The sequence below is a fragment of the Pseudorasbora parva genome, chromosome 7, assembly GCF_024679245.1.
Source record: "Pseudorasbora parva isolate DD20220531a chromosome 7, ASM2467924v1, whole genome shotgun sequence".
In the NCBI taxonomy this organism is placed as follows: Eukaryota; Metazoa; Chordata; class Actinopteri; order Cypriniformes; family Gobionidae; genus Pseudorasbora; species Pseudorasbora parva.
In genome coordinates, this window is record NC_090178.1 from 31241162 (window position 1) to 31263448 (window position 22287).

At 35.4% G+C, this 22287-nt stretch overlaps 1 protein-coding gene and 1 long non-coding RNA gene across 2 annotated transcripts in view; both read right to left on the reverse strand.

Moving 5' to 3' along the window:
* The window catches only part of si:dkey-233k19.3 (dynein axonemal heavy chain 11), a 144784-nt gene extending 140703 nt beyond the window's left edge, over positions 1 to 4081 (reverse strand). Inside the window, exons 1-9 of the mRNA XM_067449867.1 lie at positions 3745 to 4081; positions 3462 to 3605; positions 3060 to 3256; positions 2147 to 2336; positions 1967 to 2066; positions 1396 to 1607; positions 953 to 1186; positions 644 to 811; positions 61 to 177 (exon numbers count right to left, since the gene is read on the reverse strand). Coding sequence (XP_067305968.1) covers positions 61 to 177; positions 644 to 811; positions 953 to 1186; positions 1396 to 1607; positions 1967 to 2066; positions 2147 to 2336; positions 3060 to 3256; positions 3462 to 3605; positions 3745 to 3960 — 1578 coding nt within the window. The 5' untranslated portion in view covers positions 3961 to 4081. The remainder of the gene's footprint in view (positions 1 to 60; positions 178 to 643; positions 812 to 952; positions 1187 to 1395; positions 1608 to 1966; positions 2067 to 2146; positions 2337 to 3059; positions 3257 to 3461; positions 3606 to 3744) is intronic.
* A 9233-nt stretch (positions 4082 to 13314) lies between these two features.
* LOC137083249 (uncharacterized) overlaps positions 13315 to 22287 on the reverse strand; it is an 84764-nt gene continuing 75791 nt past the window's right edge. Inside the window, exon 3 of the long non-coding RNA XR_010906467.1 lies at positions 13315 to 13439. This is a non-coding gene — a long non-coding RNA (uncharacterized lncRNA). The remainder of the gene's footprint in view (positions 13440 to 22287) is intronic.

Consider the following 22287-nt stretch of genomic DNA (forward strand, 5'->3'; position numbering starts at 1 on the left):
TGGCTATATGCTGCTTTTCTTAATCATTTTACCTGAATCCAGCTCATCAGAATTGCTTACTTTGAAAACTGATTCCAATCCTGAACAATCTTGGAAGGCAAGGCACAAAATATTGGACAGTCGTCGTTCAAATTCTACAACTTTTTCTTGGAAACTTGAAAAGTCTTTTTCAAAATCCTGTATTAAAATGCAATGATCTGTTAAACAATGCATGCTGATGTATACTTTTTTCTAATGTCATATTAAGTTTTAAATATAACTCAAATCATGACACGCCAAACAAAAATGTTGATTTATGAGGACAATTAAGCCTTGGAGGGTTAAAAAAGAAGGTTAGCTAAGTGTAATAAACATATGCTTTACAAGAAAGCTCTATAAAAACCTGTCACCATGAGACCAGTATACAGAATATTTCACAGAAGAACTATAGCAACAGTGAGAGTTACATCTGCTATTAAACACTCATATATCACGTTATCTACACTGACATTCAGTGAAGCATTATTATTGTATAACGGACATCAAGCTGTTTAAGCTAACATGGCAAATGTGTGTTTCTATGACTTACTAGGTAGGAGTTTTGTTTATCTAATAGCTGATTCTAATCTATCTCAAGCAAGGAATGAATTCCATAAAACCATACCTGAGAAGTCAAATCGAGTGGATTGTATTCTTGATCCCTTATCACTTTGCAGAGCTGGAGAAACTCTGTATATAACCGAGAGACCTGCTCAGTGTAAACTCTTCCTCTGAGACCTCCAAAAACCAGCTTCTCCAACCTCTGGAACTCCAGTATAGTAGAGAAAAGGACCTGGAAAACATAATTTTCCAAATTGCTACTGTCCCAAAACAAATAATAATGTAAAACAAATATTTTACTCATATCAAATAAATCTGAATGGTGACTGTAAGTAAAAGTACATATTATCATCTCAAACGATATACTGCTTACCTTCAACTGCAAAACACGAGCCAAGAAGCCATCAAATCGAGTAAAAACAAGATCCGAAGGGAAATCCCAAAACTCTGATGTAGAATAATGACTGGCCAAAGCAGCCACCTTCTGTCTGTATGTCTTGAATGTTTCCCTGACACACTTGAAAACTCCCACCACAGTCTGTAACTTCTCCAAACCATCTTCAGTCTCTGTGCTCAGCAGCCCTTCCGCACTGAGATATGAAGTAGCCTTGTTGGAGGAAAGATTGACATTTTGGTTACAAGAACAACATTTTTTTTAATTAACCCTGCCTTGTCATTAAATTATCTGTTATTTTACGAGACATATTGACCCTAACATGCACACTGGTCGCACCACATAACTTTTACTTAGAAGACATTGTTTTTTTCAAAATAATACACACTAAGCATATTCAAAGACTTGTCACATTGTCCTACCTGCTGAATGAGCAGGTTGCAGAGCTCCTGCAGCAGCGCAACAATGCGTGCAGGGGAACGATAGAAAGAACAGTGAGTCCAGACCAGAAATATAAGATGAAAAACTGGTCGAATGAGTGTATGGAAGTATGAGAACTCTTCCTCCTCCAGTTGAGAAAGCAATGATCCAAGAGGTTGAAGGTGAAGATCTATAGCCCTGGCTTCCTGCAAAGCTGAGGGACAAATATACATTAACGATAAATGGGCATAATGTTAACAGAACGGCATTAAAGGGATAGTTCATCCAAAAATGAAAGTTCTGGCATAATAACTCAAGTTCTTCCAAACCTGTATGATTTTTCTTCTTCTGCTGAACACAAAAGAAGATATTTTGAAGAATGTTGGTAACCATACAGTTGATGGGCTCCATTAGCTTCCTTATTATTTTTTTCCATACAGGTGTAGAATAAATTGAAGGTGAACGAATGATAACAGAATTTTAATTTGTGGGTGAACGATCCCTTTTAATAGTAGAATGAGCAGTAGAAAATGCTGCATTAATCACATGTGGCAGAAACACCACACGCCTTACCATCAGAAACAGCCTCTGTCAAAGCTTTAAATGGTGGGAAAAAACTGCTGTCAATTATTTCCAGAATCCTCATCATTTTCTGAACGCAAGGATTCTGTAGCTGGGATTTACAAAGACAAAGTACATTATCAAACATTCCTGCTCACTTATACACTGTAAAATGCTTGTTACTGGACAAACCTGTTCATGAATACTCTGAATGTTCGTTTTCCTGGACCTCCAGAAGTCAAGTTCAGCTTTTGGTCCAGGGTTCAACCCCTTCACAATCAATTCAGCAGATTCTGCACTTAAGATTTTATGGATCATGTGCATCCAGCTGATGACCATGGACTCGACTGCATGTATCATGGCTCTGTTGTTACTGTTGTGTCTTGTTTGCAAATGAGAAATTGATTTTTGTTTAAGACAAAATAAAGACAATTGATGCTTTTTAATCTTATGTGTGCTCTAAGACTAATAAATCAGATTAAAAGACAATAACCTGAAAACAAACAACCACATATTAGTTGATTTAAAGCCAAGATTTTAGACAGAGCTAGGATATATGACTGCTGGCTTTAGTGATCGACTCCTTTAAGGGATCTACACTAAGTTTTTTTTTTAATGTTTTTAAAAATAAGTTTTATGCTCACCAAAAATGCATTGATATGATCAAAAATACAATAAAAATAGTAATATTGTGAAATATTATTACAATTTAAAATAGTGGTTTTCTATGTGAATATATATTTTAAATGTAATTTATTTCTGATGGCAAAGCTGATTTATCATTATCATCAGTGTTGTGCTGCTTAAATTATATACCATTTTTGAATGGATTCTTTGATGAATACAACAGAAGAAAGCATTTAGTTTATATATATATATATATATATATATATATATATATATATATATATATGTGTGTGTGTGTGTGTGTGTGTGTGTGTGTGTGTGTGTGTGTGTGTGTGTGTGTGTGTGTGTGTGTGTGTGTGTGTGTGTGTGTCTGTGTGTGTGTGTGTGTGTGTGTGTGTGTGTGTGTGTGTGTGTACTGACCACAAACTTTTCAACAGTATTTTAAATTATGCAAAAAATAAATTAAGAATACTCGTACAGTGTGATGGTTTCCTCTTGACATTGGTCTATCCATTCTCTAATGGCAGGAATGGGAAGAACAGTTTTGCCATAATACTGTCCTCTCATCACGGTGACCTTGTTTTGCAAATTCTCGATGTGTTGCAAGACATCCTGTGATATTATATTCGGCCACATTTCGTGATTTTTCTGGTTCGACAGAAGTGGCAGACAGACCTTGATGCAAAACATTGACAAATTTTACAGGCATTTAACACTTGACTGGGAATTATCATACATTCAACTTGTATACTTTTCTGCTCAAAAATAAAAAATAAAAAATCCACATTTGATAGTGGGCATACCTGCTAATATTCCATTTTATTATGCAGTTATTTACTCTTTTTGACAGCAAATCAAACAGTCTACAAGCGTTCATTACCTTCTCCATGGTGTCTGACAGCTGCGGCAGAAAGGAGGGTGACAGAACCCCAAAGAGTACAGAACCCCTATAGTTTTGTGGGAGGATGGGGGAATTTCCTTTTTTGAGAACGTAAACCTCATTGTCTTTACAGAGATGGCAAGTCTAAAGTGTACAAAACAACGGGTTATTGTTGCTGTATAATAGCTATTAAAGGTATGCTTTACGATTTTGCATGCACTGAATGTGCCTATATTAATATCAGACAGAAATGTAAACACACAAGGCCTTTTTGGTCACTCACCTCAGTAGAAACAGTCAGAGTATTGGATGCGTTCACGCTGAAAAACAACAGTCTAATAGGGGTTTCAAAAAAAGTTGTAAAAAGTATTTTATTATTTTCAGCGTTGACAAATTTTTTCCACGTATAAGTTTCAAGTCTGAGCATCCGGCAAAGTGCCTCGCCTAAATACTGCACCCTGAGGTCTTCGGAAAAAGCAGTTTCTTCCTCTTCTGACATGTTTGTTGTCCTTGTGGAACCGACGCGAACATTCCAAAACCTAAAAAAAGTTGACCATTGTTTTCTAAAGCATGTGGAACGTGAACAGTGTCACATGTTTACATATTGCGTTTCATGCAAGCTGAAGAGATTTAATTCAGAAACCGAGTAAAAAGAGGCGGTACAGCGTCCAGTTTCCTTGGTTACCTTCTAACATGCCACTTGCACCCCCACCCAGGCCAGAAGTCAGAATTCAAGCCAAAAAGTTGGTCCAATTTGTCAACATTAACGATTAAAATAGATTCTTCAAAACAAAGTGGCTAATATAGTCATAATGACTTAGTAAGCGACCAAACCTTTTCAAACATTTCACTGTGAACATTCCAATTCCAAAAAATTCTGGTAAAGGTTACATTTCTTAAATATTCTAATGATAAGTGATTCTAATGATAAGCACTTAAATTTTATTAAAACTTTATTAAGGGAGAGTGGGGACAGTTGCAACATGGGGCAGTTTAAAAAAGTATATTTTTTTGATCAGAGTTTATGTATAGCATAGCGAGTTTTATCGTGGCTGTCAGTGTAGATTATCACAACATTGATATAAAACCTTGTATTTTTTTATTTAAGATAAAAAATATATATTTACGTAGGCATAGGCCTACATTTGATCAGTTATTTTACAAACTTTAACTAACATTTCACTATGAACATTCCAATTACAAAGAATTCTAGTTGTAGGCCATATTTCTAACTCAAAAAAAGAAATTGTTGAATGAACATGATTCAATCGTAGCACCCATTATGCATCTAATCCATTTAAGTTTAACCGAACTGCTTTGAACACAGTATACATTTGTAGATTTAACACGATTTTAATTATTTACATAAGCTTAATCAACAAAATATTATTTAAATAATTTTTTACAGTGTACAATACATGAAACTTTTTCACTACACAAAATAAGAGTGACATTTATCTACATAAATGTTTCATTCACAGAAACCACCTTTCATAAATCTCTTACTATCAAACTATTGATTTACATCTCTTCTCGTTCAGTTTAATGCATTTGTCTATTATTTAATCCAACTGATCGTAATGGTTAATCAATGAATCATTTGGTACACATATAGATTTCTTTAGATATTGATTCTATAGATGTAGATAATACATTTCCGGTATGGATGACCATATAATGAATTATTTTTGCATTATAAGCTATTTATTTTAGATTATAACTACTATGTTCAAAGTGTGGTGTGGCCTGGAAAACTTTATGGGGACAAAATGTCCCTGGCAATATCCTAAATCCTTGTACTTGCGGGGACATGTTTTGCTCTCCCTGAGGAAACTTATAATTATAAATCATCCAGAATGAGTGTTTTTTGTTTGTTTGTGGGGTTTTTTTGCGGAAAATGTAAAAATGTATACCGTTTTGTGTGATGAGTATAGTGTAAGGGGAGAGAATAGTTTGTATAGTAAAAAAACAAATATGCGTAGGCCTATATCCAGATAGTGAACCAGACATGTGTGAGAGAGTGTGGCGTGTGTGTGTGTGTGTGTGTGTGTGTGTGTGTGTGTGTGTGTGTGTGTGTGTGTGTGTGTGTGAACAGACCAGACTAGAGTGTAAGGGATGGATAAGACGGATGGCATCAAATACAGCATTGTACATTACAGTATGTATGCCATGTGATGCTGTAAACAGATTATAATGAGAGAGGCTGCCACATTACTGTAACTCACCGTATAATAACGCTCAACTACAGTATAGATTCAGTCATATGGCACAGTGAGAACATTTACTCTATTGGCAGCAAACTCTGTTCTATAGCCCAGAACCTCATGGCTGTGTCATAACTTTATCACACCTTTTGATAACACATTATGGATTCAATTGCATAAGTTAGGTAATGTAAGCATATTTTCTTATGTCTGTAGCCTGTGTTACTGTAATTAATTCAGCAACAAGGGGGATTTGAAACCTGTATCTTGCATTGTTTGCAGATGAACTGATTGTTAAAAGTACTAAATTGAAAAAAGATTATACAGTTGTGTTTCGGTGATTAAACCAAATGTTCTTATTACATATCCAAATAATCTTGTGTTTGAAACAATGGTAATGTGTGCTGAAAATATGTGCAACTGAATAAAAGCATGAGATCAGGTTTTGAAAGAATGACTAGCTGTGTTACAAATGTGATCAGTTTGGATTTTTGTACTGCATTTTGAAATGTACACCTTACTTGTGAAAATAGGACCAAAGCGAATAAAAAACCCTGTAAATTTCAGTTTATTTTGTAACATTAACTATTCAAGTATAAATTGTATTATTATATAGGCTACACATGCTGCAGCAGTGTGGGTGGGTAGCTGACAGATGTGGGTAGGCTATTAAAATATTGTCTTTCCAATCTCTGAGAAACTCAAGGGAATGCAGAAAGTGTTACTTTTTTCTTGAAAGAAAGAAAGAAAGAAAGAAAGAAAGAAAGAAAGAAAGAAAGAAAGAAAGAAAGAAAGAAAGAAAGAAAGAAAGAAAGAAAGAAAGAAAAAAAGAATGAATGAATGAATGAATGAATGAATGAATGAATGAATGAATGAATGAATGAATGAATGAATGAATGAATGGAATGGAATGGAATGGAAACCATCAAGACAAAAAGGAGTGAGAGATTGAGAGCTAGTTTACATGACTGTGTCAACTCAACTAATTCTTTTTTTTATCCTCTGATATTTAAGGGATAATTTGACACTAATTCTCATTATTTGACACTAATGCAAACACTAAATCATGTTTGTGGTGTTGTAACCCCCCAAGTAAAACAATCCCAAGTTCACAGGAAAATTATGTTTGATATATTACAGAAAGAAAGAAACTCATGTAATATTTCTGAACAAATTTGTTCATTAAGTTTCTTCATGTCATGGCAATAATAGTAACATCTATTGCAATCGAAAAATATTTAAAATTCACCCCTGTTGTTAAGAATTAAAAAAATCCACTGTAAAACAGGAATGATCAGGATGCATGTTTATTGTCATTATTGGATATTTTCTTAAAAATTCAATGTGTATCATTCTTAATATTTCTTACTGACATAGCCCATTGTTAAGGAATTAAATATTACCAATTTAAAATATAAACCTACGGAACAGATGATTGCATGCACATTTGATGTTGCATTCTTGATTAATCATTACTGCAGGTCTCTCACACACTTCCATTGTCGCACAACTGAATATTCCCTGTTCACAAGTTGTGTAACTGTGGTGTTAAATGAATTCTTCAGAGGGCCTCTGACTTTCACGTGAGTGCACCAATAATGCCCTCTAGGGGCCTGGACTATTGAAACACATTAATGAGCGCTGACTGCTGGCGACAAACCAGACGTGCTGTGCCTGATCACACTGCTTGATGAGCGCTGTAAGGTCCTCACAACTCTGCCCTCCTTTTGGAAACTGTTTCCCCACATAATTGCTAGTTTCTAACTAAATCTAAGAAACACATTTAAGCATGCGGAGTCAATATAAAAACTGTAGCGGGTATAATTGGTAATATCTTGCACTTTTGCGTCTCTCATCATTTCAAGCCTCGAAATTATTATGCTATAGGCTACATTGTTTAGCCTATATATATATATATATATATATATATATATATATATATATATATATATATATATATATAAACTAAATGCTTTCTTCTGTTGTATTCATCAAAGAATCCATTCAAAAATGGTATATAATTTAAGCAGCACAACACTGATGATAATGATAAATCAGCTTTGCCATCAGAAATAAATTACATTTAAAATATATATTCACATAGAAAACCACTATTTTAAATTGTAATAATATTTCACAATATTACTATTTTTATTGTATTTTTGATCATATCAATGCATTTTTTTTTAGGAATTGTTTAGCCTATATATATATAATTTTTTCGGTTTATTTCAAATATGCCTACATGCCTATAAGACAATTTATCTGTGTAGGTCTATTCGCTCAGTCATTTTTGGTCATTTGCCATAGCTAGACTCGAATATCATTCCGCATGCAATGATGAGCGATTTCCAATGAATTTAGACACACAGTCAGTGTTTGTAGCAAGTGCCTGAGACTTCGTGCCGAAGCACGTCACATAGTTCCAATGGAAGTCACTCGCTCCTGGCGTTAACACTCTTGGAAACCATGGGAATGCCGTTTGAACTGAGCAGAATGCGATATCCGGCCACATGCGGCCTTCCTATGAGTGGCCCTGCGGTGTTATGCAAGCTTCATAAAAGAACAAATTTGTTATCCTCCACCCGAGGGCATCTGTTGATGGATACGTCCTCCCAGGGGTCGAGAGGAAGTAACCATTCAACAGCCGCTGCTTATCTTGCTTTACTTGTTTAAATGTTCCTCACTTAAGATATGACAGACTGAAGTGCTCCACTTGGAAAGTAATAAACGCCTTTTTAAATTTATTTCGGATGGCAATTAGCCACGGATTCTTGTTCAGGTTAGGCTACATGATAAACTGTAGGATCATTTCTGGAACATTCCCTTGAGGCTGAAAAGGAATTCCAAGAGTTACACATTTGAATAAATTAAACTGCCGGAACATATTATTAGCCTACATGCTAACATGACACATAATGTTATTGTTAACTAGGGCAAAACATAGGGCAAATATTAGCGTGTGTGGGGAGAGGGTGGAGAGACATTTTGAGCATTCCCACAGGAAAAGCATTAGCCACATGTGTCTAGTGGGACGCTTTATCCGTTTTAATAAACCCCCCAAAAGACTGGAGGTACCCTATTGACCTTAAAGAAGATTAAAACAGGATACTATTTCTCCTGAACTGAGTGCATTATCACATAAATGTAATGTGAGTGACACATCCAACCTTTACATTTATTCTCACCTTTAACATAATTAATTTTAACCCGATGAAACAGTTAGTAGTAGCCTAGTAATAATTATAGGCATATATATACATATACATAAATACATATATACATAACATCTCTGGAAAAAATAAAAAAAATAAGAGACCACTTATCATTGAGAAATAATTAGACAAATTTTTTTCTTTATTTTTTTTTTTTAACATATAACATTAACTTTTTTATTTTATTTTTAATTTATGTAATATGCAGATGCCCCATAGACCCGTCTGCCAGCGTCCCCCTTTGGGATGACAGAGTGTGGGGTGCAGGGTCTGTGGCGTTGAACCATTTTGTCTGAGATTTCTCAGGGGCCTGTGTGGCATTAGTCTATACGTGGCCTTTTGATTCCTTAATCCCAGCGCAGGCGGCCCAACACTGGCAGCCGATGAGATATTCCTCTCACAGCTCGTGATTTACGACCTTGCAGCCCGGCACTTAGTACAGAGAGATCACAGGTGCTTCTGAGGCCAGTATAAAAGTTTTAATATGCACACCCTGTGATCCCGACACATTCTGCACACTGCCGTTACTGCCCAAAGAGGATGGGTCAATAAATGCTTAAAAAAATCCATCCAAGACTGCAAAGTAGACTCAGCTATGTTTTAAAATTACAAAGAAATCTTGCTCTAAAATGCTTAAAGTGTTTGCTGAATGAAAACATCTTCTCGAATAACCCTTCTGGCTTGGACTTGTTTTTCAGATGTGTAATTTGAATCATTATGATAAGCTGTTTCAAGTTCTCAGGTACAAAACAGGTTTCTGATTATTTTAAACAAGGAAATATTCGACAATAAATACTTTTTTGTTTTTTTACAGAATACGTTTACAAAACATAAAAATGGGGTAATAATTGACCAAAAAATAATTTTGTGTTTTACACTCTAAACTGATGTACACTTAAAAATATTTTAGAAAGCTGTGAAATAAATGAAATATTATTTGTAAATGTAAGAGGCTTTTTTAAAGAGATAGTTCACCCAAAAATGAAAATTTTGTCTCACCCTAATGTCGTTTCAAACCCGTAAGACTTCCGTCCATCTTCAGAACACAAATAAAGATATTTTTGATAAAATCTGCTAGCTTTTTCCATTGACGGCTATGCAACGGACACTTTGACGCTTAAAAAAGTTTATAAAGAGATCATAAAACTAATCCATATGATTTGAGCGGTTTAGTCTAAATTCTATGAAGAGACTTGATCACTTTATATGACGAACATAATTAATTTAGTCTTTTTATTCACATATAAACATTCATCAACTCAAGCATCAGTTGTGGTAAAGAATAATTGTTACAATTACAAATACAACTGTGTAGATCCAATAAGTTAAAGTAACTCAAAGATTTGAGTAAACCAATATTTATAAGTAACATGAACTTATTTAATTTGAATCCATAGCAGCAAACTATTAGGAAGAATTAGTGCATCTATAACATAATTAAGAGACTATCACTGCAATTTGACACACATCGCTTTTAATGTAAAGCAACATAGTTTAAATACAGGTGTCTTGACCTGTCCTCAACATATAACCACAAGCTCTAAACAAATAAAAGTCATATTTGGTATGTCTCACTCAAACAAGCACTTAAATGTTATTTTTATTAAGGTAGCATAGCTATGTATTATTGACAAAGCCACTAAATTATGTTTTAGAGTGAGTTCATCTGAATGGTAATTTAATGCTGTTGACTGTTTGCTTTCCTCTTCAGTATGCACTTCCCGCCATGGTGTCCACTTTACAAGGGGACTAAAGTCTCGAGTGCACATCTTTTGTGAGTGTAAAGCCAGACTTTGCCAGCAGCATATTAAAGTTCTGCCTGAGGATTGTGAAGTGAAGATGTCATTGTGTTTAAAGCCGTTGCCACATAGTTGTGCAAGATTTACCAGCAGGGTTGTGAATGAACTGTTTGGCATCGATGACTACATTCTAAGTTATGTCCCTACATGAAAATACATAAATCTCACCCTAACATAAACTAATCTTGAAACCTCCTGCCTAAAAAAAACACCACCACAGTACGTTTGTATTGCCACAGGCAGAGAATCAGTGAAAGGTTTTCTCAAAGATGCATATAAAACAATAGCTTATTAACGTGATTTTTTTATATCTAAATGGTTAATTACTTGAATTCATACATATGTATGCATATTATAGGGCTATTACCATATTAGTTTAGTTTTACTATTATAGTATACATAATATTTTTTAAAGTAAAAGTTACACTTTCCAAAATGTTCTGATGTGTGTGTCAAGCTGATTCTAGACAAACACACTCATTCACCGTTTTCCTTCATTCATTTTTTGTGCCATTTTGAGGAAGTGTTGAATCATTAAAAAAGTCAGATGACACCACCTTATTGTAAATAAAGGTTGTAATAAAAGAGAATAAATCATTTTATGAAATACACAAAATTCCATCTAAAAACGCATTTAATTTAGCGTTACACTTCCAGTTTAGGCTCTGCCTCGACAGGATTACAGAAACCAAAATGTTTCAGATTTCATAATACATATACATTTTGTGCTACTTGCTGGATTTGCATAGTTTCACTCCAATGAAAGACTGCCAAATCAATGTTTTCAACACACTGACATGACGTGATACAAACAGTCTGATTTGCATTCACAGCCCCTCGCTCTGATTTAGTAACAGTGATATCAGAGCTTGTCTTCCCCTTTCCCTCCCCTCAATCCTCCCTCTTTTTTCTTTCTCTATTTCTGTCTGTATGCCAGGGGGTGTGCAGTAAATGGCAACACCAATTCACCTGGACTTTACTAGCTTGTAATGGGCGCATTACTGCTCCAGCCCCCCATCCTGTGCCTAACATAAGCGACAGAGGTCAACTCTCTACTCTGTGCTCCTGATTGAAGGCATTTATGCCAATTATGGGAAACAGCCTTTCTAGGCTAATGACCCCAGCAACCTTGGACTTTTTCTCCTAGTTGGCCTTGGTGACCAAACTGCCTAAGGTCACCGTCTCTTTATGGGTCCTCTCTCCCTTTTGGGTCCACTGAATTGAGACACATTTGCATTTTTCTGTATTCCAATGCAATACACACAGCTGGTCTTTGTTATGCATATTCATCATGGATATGTATGTAATTGTGCTGCCTTACATTGTTTGCAACAATTACAATCTCCCATTCTGATGAAGCTGAGCATCTGAATACTCAAATATGTGCATTTCTATATATTTGTAACGGTTAAACTAACCTAAAGAAACAGGACAATCATTTTTTTCAACTGAGAGGTGCGTTGCCACGTACAGATGACACCAAAACTAAAATCACAAAACACAGTGAGCATGAGTCAAATCAATATCCTGCATTTTATTCAATTTCCTCTATGAAATTAAAATGAATTTTTAACTTTTTCCATTAAATATAATTGCAGGTCATCTAGTTTCATAAAAACTAATGATGAAAAGGGGCCTGTGGTTAAGGTTTGGGTTGAAGTAAATGATGGGGCAGGAGTTTGCTTATAGGGCCCCATCATTACTGTGATTAACCTCTGTTTTCATGACAGAAGCCGCAGAATATTACTGAATCGCCATAGTACTGATATTTCATTATACTATAATACTTTATTATACTATAAGACTATAATATATTATTAAATAAATGACATTTTAGTGTAATATATTAAAATATTTGGTTAAAAGTTGTAATATTAAATAAACTAGTGCTGTAATATCGATTCATTGCAATTAATTGCATCTAAAATAAGTTTGTAAATGAGTGTAGTATATATATTATGTGTATTATATATATCTATTTGAATTTGTAGATATAAATTATTAGTTTTCTAAATAAAAAGTCTCAATGTACACAATATAAAAAACATCACATAATAAAAGAATGCCACAGAATAAGTGTGAATAAACATAAATATATTAGCGCTATCAAAATGATTAATCACAATTAAGTTTTTGTTTGCATAATGTTGTTTACATAATAAATCAAACATACAAAAATGTGTATGTTCGATACACTTAATCATGATTAATTGTTTTGATAGTTATATATATATATATACCTATCAAACACACACACACACTATATATATATATATATATATAGATCTTATCATACACATATTATCTTATAAAAATATTCAAATTTTTTAATATAATAAGCGCTGTCAAAACTATTTAACTGCCATTAATAGCATCTAACATCTAAGTTTGTAAGTATGTGTATGTATGTGTATATATATATATATATATATATATATATATATATATATATATATATATATATATATATATATATATGTATATATACATAAATACATATATACACACACACACACACACACACACACATACTTACAAACTTAGATGTTAGATGCTATTAATGGCAGTTAAATCATTTTGACAGCGCTTATTATATTAAAAAATGTGAATATTTTTATAAGATAATATGTGTATGATAAGATCAGACTTACATTTCTGAACAAAACATTTTTGCCACTATCAGTGGTTCTCAACAAGGGGGCGGGGGGCCCACTGGGGGGCTTCAGCAAACTTCCAAGTGGGCCGGGGTGACTGAATCCTCTGGAACACACAAAATGAATCATGAATAAATTGTTTAATATATCAGCACATCCTGTTTCTGTTAATTAAATACCAGAAGAAATATATTCAAAATAAAATATGAAAAAAGGTTGCGAACCACTAGATGATGGCGGTAACTGACTTCCTTTAAAAGCCTTGAAAAATGCTGCTCCTAAAATTAGACTTGCTGAATGTTTTTTTTTTTGTTTTTTTTGGGTGAGAAACACTGAAAACCCTAAAAACCCTGATGCTGGGAATTTTTTTGTTCCCATAGGAACCAGACCGAATCGTTTAATCCTCCCTGTCCCTGCGTATCTCTCCGCCGCTCCCCCTTTAAACACTCTCTCACAAACTTGGCAGCCTAATCGAGCAGCACCTATTGCTCCCGCTGTGAGATTATTAAGTAAATTATTTTAAGATCAAACGACTAGCAGTAACAATGAAGCCCAGTGCAAAAGCTTCTGAGGTCTTCCATCCCCACCCCCGAGCCCCCCGATTCACCATCCCCACCTCCCCTTTCCTCTCAAATTAAAGCTCTGCGGGGATCTCTCCACACCTCTCAGGTGAATTCCCTCAGTGCCCTACATCCTCCCATTAGTAGCCTTTTAGCTGCAGGCTAAGGTAGGGCTCGCTAATTGGCCTCGGGAACAAAACTAACCCACTGACAGGCACAAACTCGCGGGGAGCTAAAATGGGCAAATTGCCCCAGTCCCGGGCAGCTGCTGTGTGACCAGAGGCAGACTGGACCTTCCCAGATCACGAACTGTATCAGGTGGCAGTTTAACATGGCCGGTTTAACAACTTAGTGTTTCCGTTCAGTGAGGGACATAGAAAGACAGTTAGAGGTTATTTTACTCACTTGATGCAAACATCATACCACAAACAAATATCTCTACTTTAGCTTCTTTATATGTGGTTTCAAAAATAATATTACAGAGCAGAAGGTCTCTGAATGTCCCATGAAAAAAGATCAATAGGGAAAAGCATTCAGTGCTGACAACAAAAGTTTGTCCTTCCATTGTGATGCAATGCTAATGCTAATTAGCTAAACTGCCAAAGAATCACACAATGCCTTTTGAACCTGCTACTGCTGGTCGCAAAATCTGGTGTCATTCCTGCCCTGCATCCTTTGTCAATCTTATGAATTCAGACTTATATTTTAATAATTCCAGCCCTCAGGATATTTGTGGTAAAGATAAAAAGAGCTAGGCTACAAGGTCCAAGATTCTCCTGGCAATTCATAGCTATTTTATGTTTTGGCAAATTAGGGTGTAATTTGTACAATCTCATTGATATGTTTTCTTAAGATCTGATTACGCATCACTGGCATGTTTAGGGGTGGACCTTACTGCTCCCCCCCACCCCCCACACACACCACCACGCAAATCACATTGTAAAAATTTGTATCAAACGGCCCTGCATAAACTAAATCAAATCGGATTGAGCTTCTCATAGTTAGTACAATTTAACAATTTGGCTCACCAAAAATTAAAACTCTGTCATTAATTGCCAGAGGTGAACAGTAACTAAGTACATTTACTTGAGTACTGTACTTAAGTACACTTTTTGAGTATCTGTACTTTACTGGAATATAATTTTTTTCTGGATACTTTTACTTCACTACATGTGAAAGACAAATATCGTACTTTTTATCGTACTTATCTAGGTCGAAAGTCGTTTCTGTAGCAGCTCTGAAAGTCGGTGGATGATTTTTTCCATCTTTAAACGTTTTTTGTTGTTGTTGTTTCAGACAGTCTGTCAGGAATCACTCTTATAGGGTCATATACATTTTCCCAACTTTTTTTGAACACTGATCAGGTCATAGCAAAATGGAAGAAGACGGTTCTTAGGCACAAGTGTGTGCACCCATAGCCATACTTTGAAAGTATGTTTCAGTTTAAAAAAACAAAATTAGTTTAGTTGGCATACACTTGGTGCATGTCTTATAAAATATTAACAATATAAACATCTGGGAGAAAGAGAAGAGTAAAGTTGGGAGAATATCAGATGTGTATCAGTGTATTGCGTCCGTGCATTCGGCCTTAAATTGACAGCAGCTTTGTAAAGAGCTTTGCAACTTAAAAAGTATTTAAATTAGTTTAAGTTAGTCGTATGATAGTATGTCAGATGGAGCATCACTGAATGGCTTAAACCATGATGACAGTGTGCATTTATACAACAATAATACAATAATGCACTGACATAAAAAAGGAAATGTACTTTTATACTTAAGTACTTTTGAAAACAAATACTTCTGTACTTTTACTTGAGTAAAAATCTGTTTTTACAACTTTCACTTGTAACGGAGTAATATTTGACCAGTAGTACTTTTACTTTTACTCAAGTAATGGAGTTGTGTACTATGTCCACCTCTGTTAATTGCTTACCCTCATGTAGTTCGACGCCCGTAAGACCTTTGTTCATCTTCGGAATACAAATTAATATATTTTTTGTAAAAGTTCAATGGCTAAGAAAGGCCTCCATTGGCAGCAATGACATTTTCTCTCTCAAGACCCACTGAAGGTAAAGACCTTTAATACGATCTGACTTACAGTGGTTCTACAATAATTTTATGAAGCATTGAGAATAGTTTTTGTTGGGGGGAAAAAATCTGAATGTCTTACTCAATACATTCTTGTCTTCTGTGTGGGCCTCTGATGAGAACTCACAAGATGTTTCTCACACCATTTTGAGCCAAGACCTAAAGCACAATCAATGTAGAATTCAACAGCTTGGATACGGTGAGTCTTCCTCTGCTTGTAAACAAAATTCCTCGCTTCTGGGTAATGTGTCAGAAGAACGCCGGCTATACGTCATATTATCGTGCATGTGGTGCTTCGTGAGTTTACGTCAGAGGCCCAGATGGAAGACTAACTTGAGTAAAAATGTTATTTACATTTTTTTTTTTTTTTTTGCACACAAAACTATTCTCGTTGCTTCATAAAATAATTGTAGAACCACTCTACACTGTAAAAAAAAAAAAAAAAAAAAGTCAGCCTGAAATTTTTAAGTACAATCGATTCGGATGTTTAAGTTATTTCAACTTGTTTGATTATGTTAAACTGACTTTAAAAAAAATCAGTTGCATCTTGTATAACTTATAACTCATAACTTATTGAACATAGGATTTTTTACACTGTAGTGAGATGGACTTTGTAACGATGTCTTTAGTACTTTTTATGGGTCCAGAGAGAAGAAATGTCATTGCTGCCAACGGAGGCCTCTCTGAGCCATCGGATTTCAACAACAATATCTTCATTTGTGTTCCGAAGATTAACAAAGGTCATATGGGTGATGAACAACATAAGAGTGAGTTATTAAGAGAATTTCCATGTTTGGGTGAACTAACGCTTTAAAGCAGTTAAGATTACAATAGCCTGCTTAGAATGTCACTGCACCTATAAATGCACAAAGCCTTTTAAATAATTATGAGAATATCATTTTTAGAAGACAGAAGTATTTTAAAACATTTAATTAAGGGTGACAGCTTAAAGTTTACACTATAAAAGTAAAACCTCATCTAGTTTAACAAAACATTTATTTTGCTACAAAAACTGAATACGTCAATTTAAAGCGTTTAATATTTAGCAATTCCAAATGATTCACTGAATCAGAATTAACTATAGCGAAAAGATACACTGTACAAAATTATAGGATCAATAAGTTATAACAATACATGCTTTTCATTGCTTTAACTCGTCAAAATATGTTGAGCTATTTTCAAGATTCAACTGAGGTCATTTTAATGCAATTCAAGTTTAAATGTCTTAAACATCCAAGTTGATTGTACTCAAAAATCCAGGGCAGCAACCTTTTTTAACAGTACTTTAATTAACATGCCAATAAAGCTTTATTAATTTGAATTGCTAAATATTAAGAGGATGTTTGATTGAAATCTGTGAACCTACTATGACTAAAAAAGTTAGTGTTTTGAAAAATATAATACAATTAGTAGCATTGACAGTTACTCCCCAACAGTATAGTGCTAATTACATGGGAATATCTGTGTTTTCTATTGTCTAAAACAACACTTAGTGTGTGTGTGTGAGAGAGAGAGAGAGAAAGAGAGAGAGAAACAGAGATAAAGAGAAAAAATGTGCACCATTAGGTAAATTCTCAAGCCATTATACAGTGATTACCCAAAGAGCTTATGAAAGGTTGCTTTGATAGTATGTTTTTAAATGGGTCAAAGAAAGCTCCTCTCAGCTCAGGGTAATTGGAACTTGAATCAATTGTTTGTAATGTATGTCAGCATCTCACATCAAAGTCATTAATTTCCCTCCATCTGAATGAGATCTGTGGATTGTGTAGGTGTTTCTGGAGCAGTCGGAAATTATTAGTGCAGTGCTTATACCGTGACAAAAAACGAACATAAAATAACTACAATAACAGCAAAATGGTTCATTTGACTCCATTTTCATTAGCATCAAAAGCTAGGAGAACATTTTCCACAGAGCAGGAAGAGATACACCGGTGTCTTTCGTCAGATATTGGGAGGCAATGTCATCCATCACATGGTCTAATTCGCGATGGCCTCCCATTGAGAGTTTGAAATGTGCATGTAATTTAATTTAAAGCCCCCCGGTCACTCTCGGCATCCTCCCTGCATGTTTGTCAATGTGCTGTAATCTCATGCTCAGTGGGACCTTAAGTGCTGATGAAATCAGATTGTCGAGTGTCATGTCATTAAGAAACACTGCAAATCAAACGGCGAGTGAAGTGTTCAACACGTTTTATCACTTTGTATTTCAGTACCTTGTTGCAGAGACAATTGCCTATGGTCGGTACCTTCAATTCTGCATTCTTCTCAAAAGCGAAAATAAAAATTCATTATTTACTCATTGGGTGCATTTACATGCATGTTCTTAAGCCCATTATGCCTAATAACCCAACAATGAACATGGTCATGTAAACGCGGTAAACCGTTTTCTTTTATCGGAGTACGGTCATAAACGGCGTAAGCATAAACCGGTCGGGACAGGTAGTTTTTTTGCCTTTTACCCCGATTTCACGCACTATGTAAACGCATTAACCTGCGTTCTGCCGGCTTATTGAAGTGCTCATGTGTGATAGGTGACAAAAACGCAAACTTAGAGCAGATTTAAATGCACCCAGACAGAGCGAGTTAGCGTTTTGCATGAAATAACATATACCACAAACGCAGACTCTTTCAAGAGTCAAAAAATTGTACAAAATTTTTTAAAGATATGTTTAAGCAGCAGAAGTAGAAGAGGTTCAGTCAAAACGCTGCATCTGGAACTGCACGAGAGAATAATATGAGCCGTAAATCTCCCACTGACAACAGTATTTAACATCACAACTGATATAAAATTTGAAAAACTCTGAGTCAGATACGGACATTATTATTTTTGACGTCACTACAAGGAATTAACCTGGTTTATTAATAAAGTCATGTAAACACGGTTTACTTGCATTGTCAGTTTACTGGTTTGCATGTAAATGGGGAAATTATTTCAATAAGCTGAATTTTTTTAGTTATCAGCTTACTGGTGTGCATGTAAACGCACGTGCCCAATGTCATGTCTGTGTTTTATGGTGTTCATTTTTCTGTGGGACACAATTCGATTTAAAAAAAAAATAATTCTTAAGGCTCTTGATGTACAAGGAGATCGAGAGGTATAGACAATTTTGGGGTGTTTTTTGTAACTTGTAAAGGCCCTGGTCACTAAACTGTCATAGATGTTTTTATTTGTTCCAAGTGGGGAAAAAAGCATGTGGACTTTAAAAAATTAGTTTGCAATAGCAGTCAGGTATGCCTTTATACCTTTTATTATTTAGCAGGTCAATGACAAATTTTGTTCTGAAAAACTAGTTAGCCTATGATGTTAAAGGGATAGTTCATCCAAAAAGTCTGTCATTAATTTTATTTAAAATGTATTTTATGATATCAGTTTATGTTCAATTTACATATTGACAGATGCTTTTATCTGAAGAAACATTATTGTATTGAAGGCGTATATTTTAATCAGCTTTTGCAAGTTCATTTTGCTGGAAACTAACACATTTTGGTGTTGCAAAGCGCCATTCTGTGCTGTTTGAGCTTCAGGAAAGCAAATAATTCTTAAATTTAAAATGTAATTATACAATAAAAAAAGTTTTAAAATAGATCACGATCATTTTTTTGTAATGTGTGATAAGAATTACTGATGAAGGTTTGCTAAATATTTTGATATTTTTGTTTTTCTTAGTGTCAATTGTATTGCATCCATTTAGGGTCAATTTGACCCAACCGTAATGATCATACCAAGACATGAAACCTAATACAAGATTAAACACTCTAAACCAGGGGTATCTAAACTCAGTCTTGGACAGCCACTGTCCTGCAGAGTTTACCTTCATCTTGCATCAACAGACCTGGCCGGAAGTATCCCTACATCCGAAATGGCATACTAGTTGGCAAAAAACAGTATGTGACAAGAGTAGTGTGTCCGACTTCAAAGTATTCAAAACAAAGAGTAGGCAAAAAAAGTACCCGGATGACCTACTTCTTTTGTGTGTATATGATAGACACTATCACAGAAGAGAATTGGTGAATGGAAGTGAAGCGACGCACCTGATTTTGGTAGGTCACACTATTAGAAGAAAAGGTTCTATCGGTGCTATTTAGACTATCGGGGTATAAAGGATCTATCTGCGCATATATGGAACCCCTAAAAGGTTCTATAGAACCCCTTTTAAGTTCCAAAATGTTTTTTTCTTGTCATTATAGAACCTTTTTAGCATAAAAGGTTCTTTGGAGTTGAGCACTTTAAAAGGGTTCTATATATAACACTACAAAAAAATGCATTTCTTATTTAGTATTTTTGTCTTCTTTCTAGTCTAAATATCTAAAAAAATCTTATATTAAGAAAGAATTACAACAAGTAAACATTATTGTCTTGTTTTGGGAAAAAATCATTTAAAATGAAGAGAGTTTTTGCTTAAATTAAGCATAATAATCTGCCAGTGGGGTAAGTAAAATAATGTTGTTTTAAGATTATTTTACTTACCCCACTGGCAGAGTATTTAGCTTATTTTAAAGGTCCCATGGCATGGGTTGTTTTATTGTTTTATAATGTTTCCTGGGGTTTACTTATATTGTTAGTATGGTTTTTAAATAAATAAAAAAAATCATAATTTAGAAATAAAAGGCATTTTTTCTATACTGATATTAGCCCTCTGTTTACAATGCTCTGTTTCAAGAGGCGTGTCTGCTGTGAGTCTTCAGCATAGACAGTAAAAGAAATGGACAGAGCGACCCCATTGACGTCAACGGTGAAATAATGAAATCAACCTAGAGGCGCTCACTTCCTGATAGCTGAGCGAACTGCGCAGGCTCAGACTGAGCTTGACGACGTAGATGTGACGTGAGCCTCCTGTCTGACAGCTGTAGGTCTTCTAGTAGTTGTGGAAAGGGAAATCTGAATCACGTTGTTTAAATATTTTCTCCCGTTGCTTTTGGCTCACTATGGGCTTCTCCCCATTCTTCTCCCTTGACTTTATCAGACTTTATGTCTCCACGTCCCCCCGACTGTCTCATAGACAGTAAAAGATTGCCTGCGAGCGTCTCCTCAGGTCTATACGGTAATTTCTCAACTGTGCGACAGAGTCGCGTTGGTTATGACGCAATCGTTAGCCTATTTTTACAAAAACAGCTTCTGCGGGGCGATAGTGTAAGATACAAGGTAATGGAGCCTTTTATACATTGTCGTGTTTCTTTAGAAATAAACAATGGACAAATGGAGTCTTTAAATGCCTCCGGTGTAAAGTTATTCACTGTCAAAGTGACTCAAAAATGAATGGGAGTCAATGGGATGCTAACAGCAGGTGATGGCTTGGTTAGCAATGGCAGCCCCTAGGGGTGGAACGCTTTCCGAGCGCTAGATTACCCCCTTGGCCTTCAGTGAAAACACCCACTGTTGTGATTGGCTGACATCTTTACATTTGAAATGAGATTTCGTGCGGAGGGGGCGTGGTTTAGTCAGGCACAAGCTGGAGCAGCTGCAGCGCTGCCAGTCAAGAGAGAGACAGAGAGAAACGGAGCTGGGGAAAGATTGCTGAGGAAGTGTTATTGTACCGAGTTTTTGTTTGTATCTGAGAGCTCTGAATAAACACAAGTTAACTTTGCAACGTTATTTCTTTCAAAAAATGCTTTCACCACAGCTAACAACAAACACGATATCGAAATTGAATACAGTAAGAGCTTCTGTTCAGCATAATGAGCAGCGTCATTCAAACGTGTAATTGACCGATCTGAACATTATAAAGAGTGTTCTTTGAATGCCCTCTGTAGTTTAATCATTTAAATAACAGATTTGTTTCATGCTGCTAACAGAAACGACGTGAAGTTGATGGTTTTAGTCACTGACTTCATTCACTGATGCATCAAGACGGCCAGCTGTAGGACTGACAGTTTTAAACGATTTAGAAAGAAAGTCTGTGTGAACTTGAATGATTAGCTATACATCAGAACTCACTGATCCTAGATCAGGCATTAATGAACACTGTTACTCACTGTTTGTGGCGGTGCTGTTGAATCCATATGGTAAAGCCTGTGCTGCTGACATCGCGACTGATAAACTGACTGCTTTCTCTACTAATTCTCTGGGCGGGCAAAGCAGGGGAAGGGCGGTAACCTTTCCCGGTATGATGTCATAACAGGAGAATTCAAGATCAGCTCGTCTGAGCTCTCATTTCCTCAAAGGCAGAGAAAGAAAGCCTGAACTCGTTTTATACTGATCAAAATGTCTAGCGACTTGGGGACAACATTCAGGCTAGGAGAATGTTGAAAAACCTCATAAAATAAAAATGTCATGCCATGGGACCTTTAAGCAAAAACTCTTAATTT